General features: G+C 39.2%; 1 protein-coding gene across 1 annotated transcript in view; it reads right to left on the bottom strand.

Moving 5' to 3' along the window:
- The window catches only part of LOC139751368 (uncharacterized), a 186,078-nt gene that overhangs the window by 25,250 nt on the left and 142,044 nt on the right, over positions 1 to 18,784 (bottom strand). Inside the window, exons 7-9 of the mRNA XM_071666734.1 lie at positions 10,843 to 11,061; positions 1,692 to 1,889; positions 372 to 490 (exon numbers count right to left, since the gene is read on the bottom strand). Of these exons, the coding sequence (XP_071522835.1) occupies positions 372 to 490; positions 1,692 to 1,889; positions 10,843 to 11,061 (536 nt within the window). The remainder of the gene's footprint in view (positions 1 to 371; positions 491 to 1,691; positions 1,890 to 10,842; positions 11,062 to 18,784) is intronic.

The following is an 18,784-nucleotide window of genomic DNA, read 5'->3' as shown; positions in this document are numbered from 1 at the left end:
TTTTCCAGTTATGGTACCATTCTCTCAACCACCTGCCAATTTCTCTTGTGTTCTTCCATTGCAGATATTATCCATAAGCCCCACTCTTCTCTTCAACAAGCAATTCAACTTCCTCATTCCACCACTAAATACCCTTTCTCATATGTCAACATCTCACCTTCCAAATGCTATACACTTCATACACACATTTAAGCAGTTTCTCTAAATGCCTGTGCCATTCATCTTCCTCTCCCCTAGTTTCAATAAAAAATTCTGTTTCTCACAAATGTGCTGCTCTCTGACATACAATAATGTGACCCAGTATAAAATCAGCAATAATTCCTGTCTAATACATCACACAATAATACACAAATGGGAGAAGGAATACTTACCTTTCCTCCAGCTTCAGCTTAAAGACCAGGACAATGATGAAGTGAATACCCAGTACCACGAACACCTTCCAAGTGTATGCCAGAGTGAAAAGTGTACATGCAATAGCCCGTGACACAACCTGTAAGAACAACATGGATATGGAGTATTCAAATTAAAGCCATACAGAAAATTTTTAAACACACAATCCATAATTTCGTACACCAAAAATGATGAGACATCCTTTGAATGCCTGTCAATTAGTTCATAAGACTATAAAACCTGTTCACTCCTAGTTTATTCATCTATTTACTCACTTCTCTAATCTTTTTCATACATATTCACCATTTCCCGAGCTAGCAAGGTAGTGTTGAGAACAGAAGACTGAGCCTTAGATGAAATATCCTCACTTGACCCCTTTCTCTGTTCCTTCTTTAGGAAAATTAAAAAACTCATATGTCTCTTTTTTTAAGCAATCTATGCCCAATCACCAATGTTTTTTAGCACACACCTCAACAAGCTGTTTCCCTATAAATGGTGCCCCATGCCCCCTATGTTTACCTTCAACTACCTCATTACCCACTCTTGCACTCATATCACTCACCATCAGGACTCAGACCCTTGCATCAAAAATGCCCAAGCATTTACTCATCTCCTCCCAAAACAGCACCTTGTCTTCCTCACTCCTCTCATGATCTAATTTCATTCTCCCCCAAACCAGTCTTAAGTTCACCTTTTCAATGCTCTTTCACATATTCCCACCGCTCCTCCTTCATACTGTCAATCACATAGTGTCTACGTCTCCTCCTGCCACATAACTGTGTATATACATGTGGGTGTGGAGATATTTTCAGAAAAAAATACAATATAATCTTTTATTTTTACTGACTGATAAAAAATAACATTAAATGGATAACATAATGAATGGGCAGACATATCAAAATACCAACAACTAAGTGCAGTGATAATAAATGCTTTAACTTCCAAAGTAAAACTGGCAGAGATAGACCCCAGAGAAGGATCTCAAGTGATGGAAAAATTTACTTACCACTGCAAGGAGCAACATATACTACAGCAACATTTCTTAACTCTTACAAGCTTACTGAAACTTCATATGAAATCAGTACTGCCATCACAGGTAAAAATAACATGTATTTCCTTGCACTGTATTTTTACATCACATTGTTTTATAATATAAAAAAAAAATCTACTAGTTATGCTGAATATTTTGTACAACCTTCATGATTCAGAAAGAAATACAAATTGAAGAAATAATCAGGGTATTACTCCAAAATATTGCTACTATCTTGAATACAATTAAAAGAACAGAGTATTGGACAGACCTGGAAGAATATGGCAAAAAGCAATGGCAGTGCATTGAGTATAGTGAGGCCACCCAGCTTGGAGAAGCGGTGGTAGGAGGTGAATGACCAGGTGAGTGACACTAACGAAATAAGGACTGAAAACACTTGTTTAGACAGCTGTGTCTCTGTCCCACGGGATGATAATGAAAGTATGGAACCAAGGGTAACATCCTTCACCTGTAGAGAAAAGAAGCATTTAGATAAAATTGTTGGCAAATCAATAATTTACGACATTAACGAGAGGAAAACAAACAACAATAAATTTGTTTCAGTTTATTTTCATTCATCTTATTCCTAATTCCACACAGTGGATCAGGCAAATGCAACCTTTCAAATCACTAATACACATCCCAATCCATGTCTATTAATTGTAGCACAAACTTTCATCCAAACACAAGGACCTCTACTCCATAGGAAGATGATGTATCCAGTCAGACAACAGTCTCCATTCACACCACTTCAATACACAAAATGCTTCTACTACATTCCAATCCAAATTATTTCTCAATGTCAATTATTCCTGAAATGTCTTTAACAATCAATTCTCTCCCACATTTTGGCTCTGCTTGCACCTTCAATTGTACTTCTATTTTTTGAGCAGCCTCATACCTTTCTCAAATCACCAGACTCTACTTCATCCCCCTAATGTTAGCTATCAAAAAGGAAATTATCCATCTCTTACTACTATATCTTTTATGAGTCTGGACAAATACAAATAATGGTGCCTATTTTGTCTTCAGTTTCATTTTTAGAAACTGAAATATATGAAGGGAATCGGGGGTTAAAAATGAAAGTGGATTATGTGAAGAGAGTGATTGTTAGTGTTTATGCACACTGTAATGTGAGAACTAAGGAAGAGAGGTGAGAGTTCTAGGAGGAGGTGACTTAGTGCATCAGCAGTTTTGATGCAAAGGATGAAGTAATAATAATGGATGACTGAATGCAAAAGTAGGAGATGTGTCAGTTAAAGATATAGTTGGGGCATGGGGTACTCATCGTGAATGAAAACAGTACACAACTTTTGGATGTGCATACTGAAAAAAGACTAGTGATTAGGAATAACTGGTTTAAAGAAAGGACATAATCTAAATGGTTAAATGGGGCTGATAAAAAATGGGCATAACTGAACTACGTCCTAACTGACTAGTGATTGGGAATAACTGGTTTAAAGAAAGGACATAATCTAAATGGTTAAATGGGGCTGATAAAAAATGGGCATTACTGAACTACGTCCTAACTGAGGTAAGCTAAAATGAGACTTTTGGACATAAATGTACTGAGACAGGAATATGGTGAGATGTCTGATCATTTCTTAGAGGTGGTAAGGGTGAAAGCTTGTCAAGGCCTTAGAAAAAGAGGAAATCATATGGATGGAAAAAAGGTGGTGAAAGAGAGTGAGCAAGGAAGAGGCTTTGGTAAATAATAGCAAAAGGTGAACGTAAACAAAAACTTCAGAAGCGGGAAAGGAATAGGAGGTATTTACGGAAGCAGTGCTTTTACATGCAAGAAAAGTGTGTGGCACTTGGGATGTGGGATATGGGCATGTGCAAAAAGGGGTAGTAAGTGGTGGGATAAGAAAGCTAAGATTTTAGTAAATGAGCAGAGAAAGGTGTATGAGCATTATCTGGAGGGAAGGTTGGTGCAAGGGCTGAAAAAGAAGGCAAATGAAAGCTGGAGTGTGAGAGTATCAGCAAACTTCTAAGAAAATGAGAAAATGTTTTAGAAAGAGTTGAACAGAATGAAAAGAACATGAGAATAAATGGGAATATCAATGATGGGAGCAGATAAGAGTGGTAACTTGCAAAGAAGAGGTGATGAGATCATGCAGTATGTATTTTGGAATAATGAATGTGACAGATGATAGGGTGGCAGTGGGGTATTTTAGACATGGACATATGTGGGTTGTTTTGGACATGGACGTATGTAAAGCAAGAGTCATGGCAAATAATTTGATGAAAAGAGACGGTGAATGCCTTAGATGAAGTATGGCAAAGTGACTAGAGTGGACGGGATCGCTTTTCTATTTCTTTACAAAGGGGATGACTGTTCTGCTGAATAGTTAGTTAGGATTTTCAATGTACGTATGGCTTGTGGTAAGGTGCCTGACGACTGGTGGAATGCCTGTAGAGCGCCACTATAAAACTGGACAAAAGTGAATTTCTGCATCACAGACGTAAAAGTTTATTCACAGTACCTGGAAATTCATATGACGGAGTGGCAGCATGAACAGAGCATAAGATTGGGAAGGAAGAATGAGGCTTCAGGCATAGATGAGTATGTGTAAATCAAATGTTTACTATGAAGAATATGCATGTGAAATACTTTTAGAAAGAGGATTTGTATGAGGCATTTATGCATCTGGTAAAAGCATATAATTCAGTTAATATAGATGCTTCTTGGGAGGTAATATGAATATAAGGTGTGGAAGGAGAGCTATCTGAAAGGGAGAGGAATTTCCATCAAGAGAGCAGGGCATGTGTACAAGAGGGAAGAGAGGAGGGTGAATGAGACATATAGATGCCATATCTCAAAAAAATGGTGTGACTGTAACAAGACTGGGACTTTTGATAACTCCCATTTCGAGGAAAAAAGAGAGACAACCAGTCTTCTTATAAAGAGAGATCAGAAAAGCTTATCTCAAAGGTCCACAGAGTCTTATACTAAAACCAACTGAAATTGATTTGCATAGGGCATCCTTACAGTATGACTAACTTTGCCTTAATGATGAAAAAATGATAAATGACTCAACACAAGGACTTTCTACAACTGACACATTACCCACTCTCACATTAAAATCACACATCACTAATGCTCTCTCCCTGGCACCAAATCTGCTGACACACTCACTCAGGTCCCCTTTAATCACTCACCTCTCTTCCACAGATTTCTCAATTCCAAGTGCATAAGTGCTAATATTCACCTACCTCTCACAATCCCCTCCCATTATTTCCAGCATCAATCTGGGGCTCACTTCCTTACACCTTTTTACATTCCACAACTCCTTCAGGAAGAGAACTAGTCCTTCCTTTACTCTTGCCCCAACACTTACACTTGAAGTTACCCCTAAGACATCAACATCTCATTCCTTCCCCTTTCCCATTAGCTTTATTTCATTCAGAGCTAGAATATCCAAATTACTCCCCTCAAACAAGCACAGTAGTATATTATTCATCTATTATACTATACTTTGTTGCTGTCTCCCGTGATAGTGAGGAAGCGCAAGGAAACAGACGAAAGAATGGCCCAACTCACCCACATACAAATGTATATACATACACGTCCACACACGCACACATGGATACCTATACATTTCAACGTATACATATATATACCTTTATTTTTTTTCTTTGTCGCTGTCTCCCGCGCTTGCGAGGTAGCGCAAGGAAACACACGAAAGAAATGGCCCAACCCACCCCCATACACATGTATATACATACGTCCACACACACAAATATACATACCTACAAAGCTTTCCATGGTTTACCCCAGACGCTTCACATGCCCTGATTCAATCCACTGACAGCACGTCAATCCCGGTATACCACATCGATCCAATTCACTCTATTCCTTGCCCTCCTTTCACCCTCCTGCATGTTCTGGCCCCGATCACACAAAATCTTTTTCACTCCATCTTTCCACCTCCAATTTGGTCTCCCACTTCTCCTCGTTCCCTCCACCTCCGACACATATACCCTCATGGTCAATCTTTCCTCACTCATTCTCTCCATGTGCCCAAACCATTTCAAAACACCCTCTTCTGCTCTCTCAACCACGCTCTTTTTATTTCCACATATCTCTCTTACCATTACGTTACTTACTCGATCAAACTACCTCACACCACACATTGTCCTCAAACATCTCATTTCCAGCACATCCATCCTCCTGCGCACAACTCTATCCATAGCCCACGCCTCGCAACCATACAACTTTGTTGGAACCACTATTCCTTCAAACATACCCATTTTTGCTTTCCGAGATAATGTTCTCTACTTCCACACATTCTTCAAGGCTCCCAGGATTTTCGCCCCCTCCCCCACCCTATGATCCACTTCCGCTTCCATGGTTCCATCCGCTGCCAATTCCACTCCCAGATATCTAAAACACTTTACTTCCTCCAGTTTTGCTCCATTCAAACTTACCTCCCAATTGACTTGACCCTCAACCCTACTGTACCTAATAACCTTGCTCTTATTCACATTTACTCTTAACTTTCTTCTTTCACACACTTTACCAAACTCAGTCACCAGCTTCTGCAGTTTCTCACATGAATCAGCCACCAGCGCTGTATCATCAGCGAACAACAACTGACTCACTTCCCAAGCTCTCTCATCCCCAACAGACTTCATACTTGCCCCTCTTTCCAAAACTCTTGCATTCACCTCCCTAACAACCCCATCCATAAACAAATTAAACAACCATGGAGACATCACACACCCCTGCCGCAAACCTACATTCACTGAGAACCAGTCGAGGTGGTGTGTAAAGTGAGAGGGTTAGGGAAAATGATTTGGTAAACAGAGAAGAGGTAGTAAAAGCTTTGCGGAAGATGAAAGACGGCAAGGCAGCAGGTTTGGATGGTATTGCAGTGGAATTTATTAAAAAAGGGGGTGACTGTATTATTGACTGGTTGGTAAGGTTATTTAATGTATGTATGACTCATGGTGAGGTGCCTGAGGATTGGCAGAATGCATGCATAGTGCCATTGTACAAAGGCAAAGGAGATAAGAGTGAGTGCTCAAATTACAGAGGCATAAGTTTGTTGAGTATTCCTGGTAAATTATATGGGAGGGTATTGATTGAGAGGGTGAAGGCATGTACAGACCATCAGATTGGGGAAGAGTAGTGTGGTTTCAGAAGTGGTAGAGGATGTGTGGATCAGGTGTTTGCTTTGAAGAATGTATGTGAGAAATACTTAGAAAAGCAAATGGATTTGTATGTAGCATTTATGGATCTGGAGAAGGCATATGATAGAGTTGATAGAGATGCTCTGTGGAAGGTATTAAGAATATATGGTGTGGGAGGCAAGTTGTTAGAAGCAGTGAAAAGTTTTTATCGAGGATGTAAGGCATGTATACGTGTAGGAAGAGAGGAATATATACATACACAGACATATACTCACATGTACATAATTCATACTTGCTGCCTTTATCATTCCCATCGCCACCCCACCACACATGAAATGACAACCCACTCCCCCCGCATGCGCATGAGGTAGAACTAGGAAAAGACAACAAAGGCCACATTTATTCACACTCAGTCTCTAGCTGTCATGTATAATGCACTGAAACCACAGCTCCCTTTCCACATCCAGGCCCCATAAAACTTTCCATGCTTTACCCCAGATGCTTCACATGCCCTGGTTCAATCCAATGATAGCATGTCGACCACGGTATACCACATCATACCAATTCACTCTATTCCTTGCATGCCTTTCACGCTCCTGCATGTTCAAGCCCTAATCGCTCAAAATCTTTTTCATTCCATCTTTCCACCTCCAATTAGGTCTCCCACTTCTCCTCGTTCCCTCCACCTCTGACACATATATCCTCTTTGTCAACCTTTCCTCACTCATTCTCTTCATGTAACCAAAACATTTCAATACAACCTCTTCTGCTCTCTTAACCACACTCATTTTATTACCACACATCTCTCTTACCCTTTCATTACTTACTCAATCAAACCACCTCACACCACATATTGTCCTCAAACATCTCATTTCCAACACATCCACCCTCCGCACAACTCTATCTATAGCCCGAACTTTGCAACCATATAACATTGTTGGAGCCACTATTCCTTCAAATTTACCCATTTTTACTTTCCGAGATAATGTTCTCACCTTCCACATATTTTTCAACGCTCCCAGAACCTTCGCCCCCTCCCCCACCCTGTGACTCACTTCTGCTTCCATGGTTCAATCCACTGCTAAATCCACTCCTAGATATATAAAACACTTCATTTCCTCCAGTTTTTCTCCATTCAAACTTACCTCCCAGTTGACTTGTCCCTCAACCCTACTCTACCTAGTAACCATGCTCTTATTCGCATTTACTTTCACCTTTCTTCTTTCACACACTTTACCAAACTCAGTCACCAGCTTCTGCAGTTTCTGATCTGAATCAGCCACCAGCGCTGTATCATCAGCGAACAACAACTGACTCATTTCCCAAACCCTCTCATCTACAACAGACTGCACATTTCCCCATCTCTCCAAAACTCTTGCATTCACCTCCCTAACAACCCCATCCATAAACAAGTTAAACAACCATGGAGACATCACGCACCCCTGCTGCAAACTGACATTCACTGAGAACCAATCACTTCTCTTCCTACTCATACACATGCCTTACATCCTCGATAAAAACTTTTCACTGCTTCCAGCGACTTGCCTACCACACCATATATCTTAACACCTTCCACAGAGCATCTCTATCAACTCTATCATATGCTTTCTCCAGATCCATAAATGCTACATACAAATCCATTTGCTTTTCTAAGTATTTCTCACATACATTCTTCAAAGCAAACACCTGATCCACACATCCTCTACTACTTCTGAAACCACAATGCTCTTCCCCAATCTGATGGTCTGTACATGCCTTCACCCTCTCAATCAATATCCTTCCATATAATTTACCAGGAATACTCAACAAACTTATACCTCTGTAATTCGAACACTCACCTTTATCCCCTTTGCCTTTGTACAATGGCACTATGCATGCATTCTGCCAATCCTCAGGCACTTCACCATGAGTCATACATACACTGAATATCCTCACCAACCAGTCAACAACAGTCACCCCCTTTGTAAATAAATTCCACTGCAATACAATCCAAACCCACCGCCTTGCCGGCTTTCATCTTCCGCAAAGCTTTCACTACCTCTTCTCTGTTTACCAAATCATTCTCCCTGACTCTCACTTCGCACACCACCTCGACCAAAACACTCTATACCTGCCACTCTATCATCTAACACATTCAACAAACCTTCAAAATACTCACTCCATCTCCTTCTCACATCACCACTACTTGTTATTACCTCCCCATTAGCCCCCTACACCGATGTTCCCATTTGTTCTCTTGTCTTACACACTTCATTTACCTCCTTCCAAAACATCTTTTTATTCTCCCTAAAATCTAATGATCCTCTCTCACCCTAACTCTCATTTGCCCTCATTTTCACCTCTTGCACGTTTCTCTTGCCCTCCTGCCTCTTTCTTTTATACGTCTCCCAGTCATTTGCAGTATTTCCCTGCAAAACTCGTCCAAATGCTTCTCTCTTCTCTCTCACTAATAATCTTACTTCTTCATCCCACCTCTCACTACCCTTTCTAATCTGCCCACCTCCCACACTTCTCATGCCACAAGCATCTTTTGCACAAGCCATCACTGCTTCCCTAAATACATCCCATTCCTCCCCCACTCCCCTTACCTCTTTTGCTCTCACCTTTTTCCATTCTGCACTCAGTCTCTCCTGGTTCTTCCTCACACAAGTCTCCTTCCCAAGCTCACTTACTTTCACCACTCTGTTCACCCCAACATTCTCTCTTCTTTTCTGAAAACCTCTACAAATCTTCATCTTCACCTCCACAAGATAATGATCAGATATCCCTCCAGTTGCACCTCCAAAAGTCTCTCTTTCACGCATCTATCAATTAACATGTAATCCATTAACGCTCTCTGGCCATCTCTCCTACTTACATACGTATACTTATTTATATCTCTTTTTAAACCAGGTATTCCCAATCACCAGTCCTTTCTCAGCACACAAATCTACAAGCTCTTCACCATTTCCATTTACAACACTGAACACCCCATGTATACCAATTATTCCCTCAACTGCCACATTACTCACCTTTGCATTCAAATCACCCATCACTATAACCTGGTCTCCTGCATCAAAACTACTAACACACTCACTCAACTGCTCCCAAAACAATTGCCTCTCATGATCTTTCTTCTAATGCCCAGGTGTATAGGCACCAATAATCATCCATCTCTCTCCATCCACTTTCAGTTTTACCCATATCAATCCAGAGTTCACTTTCTTACACTCTATCACATACTCCCACCACTCCTGTTTCAGGAGTAGTGCTACTCCTTACTTTGCTCTTGTCCTCTCACCAACCCTTGACTTTACTACCAAAACATTCTCAAACCACTCTTCCCCTTTATCCTTGAACTTCGTTTCACTCAGAGCCAAAACATCCAGGTTCCTTTACTCAAACCTACTACCTACCTCTCCTTTTTTCTCATCTTGGTTTCATCCACACACATTTAGACACCCCAATCTGAGCCTTCAAGGAGGATGAGCACTCCCCGCATGACTCCTTCTGTTTCTCCTTTTAGAAAGTTAAAATACAAGGAGGGGAGGTTAATTACAGTAGTAATAACCAATTATCAGTTAACTACAGTTACAATGAAAACATAAGCATCTACACCACATGATATACTAATGATCTAGTTGACTTGATGAACTGCAATGATGTGGAGACAAAACAAAGGAATCAAAATCTATGTCATGAAACATGGATAGAGGAAAAGAATACAGATCTAACATCTTTGAAGGTTGGGGGCAGAGGTCATAAGGTGAAAAACGGTAAAATAACAAGCAATGGTCAACAGGCCACACAGTGGATGTATCAAAAAATTAATGATGAAATTGGTGAATGAGAGATACTGACCCATCACTAAACCAAAAATTTGTTAGGCTCTGACAGGTTGATGTAGTGTTGGATCGAAGAATGAGTACTAATTACCTATCCTGACAGATCTTACAGTGGCTGAAGAAGGTAAATCTGAGCACATAAACACTATTTTCGGATGTAAAGTGGTGTTTGGATGTCTGTAAACAAGTGCTCATTTTAAAGCTCACATGCTTTGTCATTAAGTAAGAAAATATGTGTAAGACACATTCATCTGTATTTGCTCCCCTCTCACACACCTCCATTACTTTCTCCTTTCATGTCACTGTAGGTATCATAACTAATCTTCCTCACATCACTCAATTTTTCCTACATTATCTCTCATACTTCCATTTTCTTTGATCAATACACCAAAACAATGTTTACCTCTTGGTAATTAGTTATAATTAGTATATGAAGAACTTTGTTTTTTATCTATGCTTTACCTTATCCAGCTCAGTGTAACGAGTGCCAACTATATACAACTGTAGGATGAGCTGGAAAGCTGACTCCAGTGTTGCTTCCATCACATTGGTTATGGCCACCCTCATCTGCGCCACATGTTTCAAATCATAGTATTTACGAATTTTCATATCTTGCATGTGATGCCGATAAGTCTTTGTGTTGCCATGTGTTGGAAAACTGTTGTAAGACTTAGAATCCACCTATAGAGAAAAGCAGAGGGAAATCTAAATGAACACCTTTAAGAGTTAAGATGAAACCATAATTACTGAACACTTGAATTCTATTGTTCCAATACAGTTTTGGTTGTCATGAGCTCTTCTCAATCAATACAATTAGTACAAACTGGGAATGGCTCAAATTGCCAATATGAAACTCAAGTCTCAAAGAAATGTGATTTTATCTTCATAGATAAAGAAAGTAAGAAAACTGAATTATTCTTATTTCATTGTGATTATTCTTTAATACATTAGAGGCTAAAATGTAAAGAATATGAAAAAATATTAATTGGGATTATATCTAATAACTTATAGTATCCAAGAAGAAAAAGTTTTGGTTTAAAGACTCACTTCTGTATTCTTGGAAGATAACAAAGATTTCATTTTTGAAGTGTGAAAAATGTTTCCTTTCCAGGGTAGTGTCCCATAAGCCTTGAGAGACAACTTGGATTTCTGGAGACTGGAAACCTTTTAACTGCCCTTCCTATATGGAGAGGTATATTCCTCTCACCCTCATTAACTCTTTGGTGAGGCAACAGAACTAGTCTTTTGTGAACACAGGATGCAGATTTCAAAACACTAAAAAAAATATCCTATGAAGTCTGTTCTTAGGATTTACAAGGGCATGGATGGCCAGTTTTATTCAAGTGGGCCATTTTTCAATAAGGTGTTTTGACCATCTTCTATACTGTTGCAAGTGCATGAACCAAAGTGATTCGTAAATAGAAGACATTCAGAATTCTTTTAAGGTAACTTTTTAGATTTTTCACTTCATAACTTACACTGCCCTCCAGGGTCAGTCTGTTCCATGAGCTGCAAGAATATGTTATAATGGAGGAGGAGATTTAGAGTAAAACTTTGCATAAAGAGGAAAATAATCAAAAACATTACCTTAAGTTAAAGTCATCTCTGGCATGTGAGGACCCATCTGGCCTGAAAGTAGCAAGCCTGTGTTTGATCACACCAGATGGACCCTTGACATGTTTGAGGATTATCAAAGGCCTCTAAGCTAATTTCCCCTAAGGAAGGCTCCTCACAAAGGCCAAAACAGAAGGCTGTCTTCCCAAACTCATGGCCTCTAACATACAAGCAGAACTGGTTTAAAAATCACGTTTCTTTGTCCTAAATGAGATGCTTTCTGAATCTAAGGTGATCTCACTAAACATTGAGATTTCATGGACCAAAAGGAAGATCTCATGAGCCATAAGGGAAAGTTCCCTCTCGCAAGTATCTATCTAACCATTCTCTTAGCAACAAAGGCTATCAAGAAACCTTCAAATAAACCACTGGGGTGGTATAATGCCCAAGAAAAATCCTCTGTTTGCAACAAGATGGGACTTGCAATAACTTATCCTCATCTGTAGAAAGAAATCTTATCCTCAACTGTAGAAAGGAAACTTATCCTCAATTGCAGAGAGAAAGCAGCTGTACCCTAAATATATAGACATGAAAAACTAAGGCCTTAAGGAGGTAAAATAACTAAACACCAAAATATAGATTCCATAGGGCACTTGTAGCATCATAAGTTTTGTTTACTCATGACACAATGATAGATCTCTAAAACAGAGAACTTCTAAGCCTATTAAGAACTGAGATCTTCAAGGAAAGATTGATGGGGGATCCAAGTTGAGTGATAGTCTTAAAAAGAAAGACAAAATTACATGTAAGAAGATCATGCTAATGCTCATTGAAGCTAAGGCTATCAAAGTCTGCAAATTTCAGTGCGTAAATTCTTCTAAGACTCATAAGTTCGAAGTTGTGTTCATGAACCAAAATAAAGTGGCATACAAAACTTGAGATATCACCTAAGAAGAATCTGGGAGGCTGAAAAGGTTTTTGGAAACAAGGTTTTCTCTCCCATCTAGGGTGACAGGATTCATGAAATCTCCTAACTCAATTAGTCTGGAAAGCTTTCTTTGGTAAACTGACTTGAGAAATGAGAATAATTTGCTTTAAAGCTATGCAGTGCAAGATCATGGCATTTATCAGAAAAACATGAGTTGGCAACACAGTGTGGTCTTTGTGGAAAAAAGAAGAAGCAAATGCCAATGAAGGAACCTTTGGAAACTCATCTTTCCCTGTACACACATCATCAAGGAGTCAATCTTAACAGAGCTGCTGTGCATATACACAAATGCTTGGATATGAAGCCTAAAGACACAGGCATTCAACCTTAGTAGGATTATTCTATTACAGAATTTACAAGTTCATCAGGAACTTGAACACCACAGTGCCATCTATGAGAAACAGAATCCTGCACCCTTCAAATATTAGGAATCATGAACCTACAGCTCCAATAGCTGACATGCAAAGACTTTTGTTCTTCCTATGAAAAGTACACATTTTATGATCTGATATGGAGACCCCCTACCACTACAAGGCATCCATCCACAACATCAAGGATGCAGGACTATCCAAGTTATGTCTCTGGCAGGATCTTATATCTGTGCCACAGCTCAAAATACAAAATATTTCTTAAAAAAGCCCTCTGATGATTCTGAAAGGGATAGAGGCTTGTTTACTCAAGATGCCACTCCTGACCTGCATTGCCTTGGCATAACACTTAACTGTACCAACAAAGTTTTCCTAGGAAGGTGCTCAAATTAATGATGAATCATATCCCTTGGGAACTAGCAGTTCAGTCACAATGTGCAGTCCAATTATTTGTTCCCCAGAAAATAAAGAGAAACCAGCTGAGTATATCAGCTAATCCAAATGAAGTAAATTACTGACTGGGAAACAAAAGTGATGATAAATCTTCCTCTGAAAATTACATTGGATTCTTGCTGTATGATTGGCAGACTCCTCAACTGATTATGATTACTATAAAAAAGTTGAGTCAAACTAGGACCCTTTATTTTCATAGCAGACAAGACACTTGTAAGAACTGGCACAACTAAAACACACCCCAAAGGATATCAATGGAACTGCTTAAGAGGTCATAATGTATCACTGAGCATTTGTAGGTCCATACTGATTCCTCAATCATTCACCCTTATGGATTGGCTGATGCACTGTTCATTAGACACCTTAACACTTAAACTGAACAAGTTCACTATCAATATATGGTGTCAACTGAAACGTAAGGGTTTCAGCCTTCATAGGAATTCCCAGCTAATGTTTGATTCCACCACTTACCCACAGATGTTACTGCCATCTTGTACCATTGCTGAAAATAATACCACATGCCTCAGACAACCACATAACTCATTATAAAAGGTGTGTATTACACAAGTCCCCATTCTCTATTCACAAATAAAACACAAGCTAACTAAAAATCTTGTTTTAGAATAAACAATTCATGGAGTATTATGAACTTTGGGGATAAAATTGTAATTATTGTTTAAGTGACAGACTTTTTTCATTTATTTGCTTAATAAAAGGTTTGTAAATAAAAAAGTAAAATATATAGAAAATACATACATGTGCATGCAGTATGCTTAACTTTTATAGTGTATCACCTGCAAAGTAACCATAAAACATGTACTGTACAGTAATCACATAAATATCATTATTATATACCCCTGAGACCACTTCTTCAAACATTCCTGCAGATTCAAGACTATTCTAAAATTAGAAGCAGCAAAAGGGGTGAACTCCTTTGGAGTGAGTAATTCTTTGACAAGATCGTAAATCCAACGAAACAACTTTGTCGATGGTGAATTTTCTCTCACAGAATAACCCCTAACAGGTGTAGTCCACAAAAGCCCTTATGAAATTACCTTTTGATAAAGTATAGAGAGGGAGTTTTAAACTCATGAGGCCCCATATATTTACCATCATCATCGTAAACAGAGGGAGTTTTAAACTCATGAGGCCCCATATATTTACCATTATCATCGTAAACTTACTAAGTTTAAATTTTGCAGTCTTATTCATTCACTCCATTCCATTCAAGCATCTCTCTTATACTATAAAACCACTTCCTCATCTTTTTCATATGGTTTCTTACTTCATTTCATGTGTTTTCAGGCTGTTCTATTCCTAAATCTCTTGAACAACTGCTCCCTAAATATTCATCAATTTTTTGTAAAAACTTAAAGGATGTGATCAGGCCACCCCTCACCCAATGTCTTTCATAGTGGACAAATCTGAGGTTTCTAACCTTCCCCTGTAACTGTGTTCTCTTAATTCTAATACCATCTTTGCTTTTCTTCTCTACACCTTAAAGACTCTCTGAGTTCTTTTGTGCTTTCGCAGATGCAGTGACTAAACATAAGAATCTGTCAATCTATCTATAGCTTTGACACCTATTCCCTCCAGGAACTACCATCAGCGGGTGGCCACAGCAAAAGTCTCCACTTATCCCTGTCCTTACAAGCCTCCCTCACACACACCATTCCACGCATTCTTCCTCTGTTTCTCTAACTCCAGTGTTCCTCCACCCTATTAGCTCATGTCACAAGGTGGTCTTCCACTCACACCACCCCCTCTAATTGTACTATCATGCACTCACCTTGTAAACTCCCAGTCTTGCATTCTTTCCACATCTCTAAGCTACCTCAAAGTATTACATTTCACCCATTCTACCACTCCCCAATTCACTCCTTTTGCATTCCTTGCCACACCATATCTCTAATACACCCTTTTATTTCTTTCTTCATTCTATTTAGTCTCACCACATGCTCTTCTCAAATAGCTAATTTCCATAGCCTGGATTCTTGACCTCTGAGTCTCATTCCACGTCCATGTTTCAGTTGCATAGATCAGGGTTGGGAGGACGATGCTTTCCCTAATCCTCTCTTCACTGCCATACTTACATCTCTACCCTTCATTATTCTATTAAGGGATCCAATGATTCTTCTACCATGCACTGCTCTCTCCCTTATCTTTCCCCTTCTATATCATCATATTTACCTATGACAGCTTCCAGATACTTAAATTCCCTCACTTCTTGCAGTCTTTTTCCACCATATCCACAGCACAATCTAGTTTCTTTCATTATCTATGGCTTTACAAAATCTATACTTTCACTCTTTTCTTTCAAACACCATTACTTTACTTTTATTTGCATTTAACTTCAATCTCCTACACTTACACACATCATAAAGCACACTTACATTCTGCAACTCCTCTTCACTCTCCACCAACAACACAGTATTACCTGCAAACAGGCTTGCCACTAGCCACCATATCTTACCACCTCACTCCATCTCTGCACCCTTTTTCCCTAGTTTTGCTTTCCATCCATAGATATATCAAAAAGCCACAGTGACATCACACAGCCCCATCTCACACCTTCACGTATCCCAAAACTTTCGCTCAGCTCTCCAGCTACTCTTACACATCCATTTGTTCCTATAAAGAAGGCTTTTATACCAAATAACAATTGTCCCCTATAACATATATCCTTCACACATCCCACAAAGCATTCCACTCAACTCTGTCATATGCTTTCTCCAGATCCATACAAGCTGCATACAACTTCTTACCTTTTCCTGAATACTTTTCCACAGTCATCTTTATAACAAAAATCTGATCCAAGCATCCCCAACCTTTCCTAAAATCCCCTTGCTCTTCTCTTATTCTGCATTCAGTCACTTTCCACACTCTGTCAATTAATATTCTTGCATACACTTTTCCTGGTATACTTGACAGAATTATTCCTCTATAACTGCTACATACATCCTTAGCACCTTTTCATTGGAATAAAGGAGCAATAATAGCTTTCATCCAATCATCAGGCACAACCCAGTGTTTCCATGCTAAACTACATATAAGATGCATCCACTCTATCACAGTTTCTCCTCCATACTTCAGAATTTCAGCTTTAATCCCATCCACTTCAGGTGCCTTTCCTACCTTCAGCCTCATTATTGCCCTCCATACCTCCCTTCTTGCAAAAGACCCCTGCACTTGTATCCTCTTCCTTCCCTCCTTCAGATCTATGCCTTCCCTTCTCCTAAATTCATCAGTTCTTCAAAATATTCTTTCTATCTTTCACTTCCTCCTTCTGATTCAGGAATTCCCATTCTTTACTTACATCAACATTTCCACTCTTACATCCACCTCTTTCCTTTTTCACCTCCTTCCAGCATAGTCTCTCATTATCCCAAAACTTTTCACTTAACTTTCTTCCAAAATCTTCATCTCCTCTTTCTTTGTGTTCCTCTATCAGCTTCTTAACATTCCACTTACATATCTTGAATTCTCTCCTCCTCCTTTGCTGAACTTCCACTGGTACATTCCTTCTGAACAATCTACCATATGCCTTTTTCTTCTTTTCCACAGCATTTCTAATCCCTTCTGTCCATCATGCATTGCCCTTTTTATTCCTGTATCTCACTACCTTGTATCCAACTACTGATTCTACAACCTTTAATAATATTTCTCTAAACATTTTAAACACATTATCAATACATAACTGCATTCCTACATTCACTGCACTTACATCTAAGCATTCACTTACATTCCTTTCAGGCTCCTCACTGTATTCTTCCTGATTCATCTTCTCACTTGCCAACACTTTTACCTCTCCATTCTTCCTTACACCATACCCTCATTTCTCCCAGATCCTTATCTCCACAAGATCTGCGAAATGGTCAGAGTTTCCAAAGAATCCTCTCACAACTCTAGCATCCAGCACAGCCTTTCTCTATCTTTCATCCACTGCCACATAGTCAATCAAAGCTTTTTGCTTTTCTCGTTAGTTATTCCTCATCCATCTATATCTGTGGATCATCTTGCAAGGAATAAACCCTCTCAGCACAAACATCCACAAGATAGCTTCCATTCTCATTTACTCCAGGCACTCTCCATTTACCAACTATCTCACTAATTTCATCACATCCCATTTTCATATCCATATAACCCAAGCTGTATTCTACTTGTTGAATACTTCCTTATCCATGGACTTGAATGCAACTTTAATATTTCCCAGTTGACAGTTGGTCTCCTCAACAATTCTCCTAACTTGGTAGCAGGTCAGGGAAATGTCAACTCACAGTTCCATGACACACAGATCCTCCTGCTTATTTTCTGCTCAATTATATTTATATTAAGGCCTATCACTGTGACCCTTCCTCATTACTTTACATTTGTTCAGTTTCAACAACTATGTATCAAACAAATTTTGGACTCCATAAAGATCCCCTTGTAACATCATGAAATCTTCCATGCTATTCACTTTCCTTATGACCTTTGCATCATTTGCAAACATATACAGATAGCAGTCCATACTTTCTGGCAAATCATTCACATTAATCAAGAATAATGGTCCCATTTAGACAAGGTTCCTAAAAAGTGCAATCTTTGTTCCCTTCCTCTAAGATAATCTTCTATCTATTGAAGGTGGCTCCCCTTTATTGGTGCTTAATGATCCAACTTCTTAATCAAACTACCAATTGGTACAGTGTCAAGTGCTCTCTAACAGTCTAGATACAAACAATCCATCTAACCTTCTCTTTTGTCCAAGACTGAGCTAACTGTCAGGCAGAAATTTGAAGAGGTACATTATGCATGCCCTTCTCTCCCTGAAACCATGTTGTCCCTCATATGGTAATTTCTTCTCCAAAGGATGTAGTACATCTGCTTTCTAATGACCTTTCCCAGCACCTCACAGACCATACTCATATGTGAGACCAACATGTAGATCAATGCCTCTTCCTGGTCCCCTTTTTCTATGAACAGGTGTGACTTTTGCCCTTTTCCACTCCCTTGACACTTGGCCTTTTGCCAGGAACATCTTAGACAATACTGCTGAAGGAAA

The sequence above is a fragment of the Panulirus ornatus genome, chromosome 11 (genome assembly GCF_036320965.1).
Source record: "Panulirus ornatus isolate Po-2019 chromosome 11, ASM3632096v1, whole genome shotgun sequence".
Lineage (NCBI taxonomy): Eukaryota > Metazoa > Arthropoda > Malacostraca > Decapoda > Palinuridae > Panulirus > Panulirus ornatus.
The sequence above is the reverse complement of the archived record's forward strand: the minus strand, read 5'-3'. Positions and strand labels throughout refer to the sequence as shown.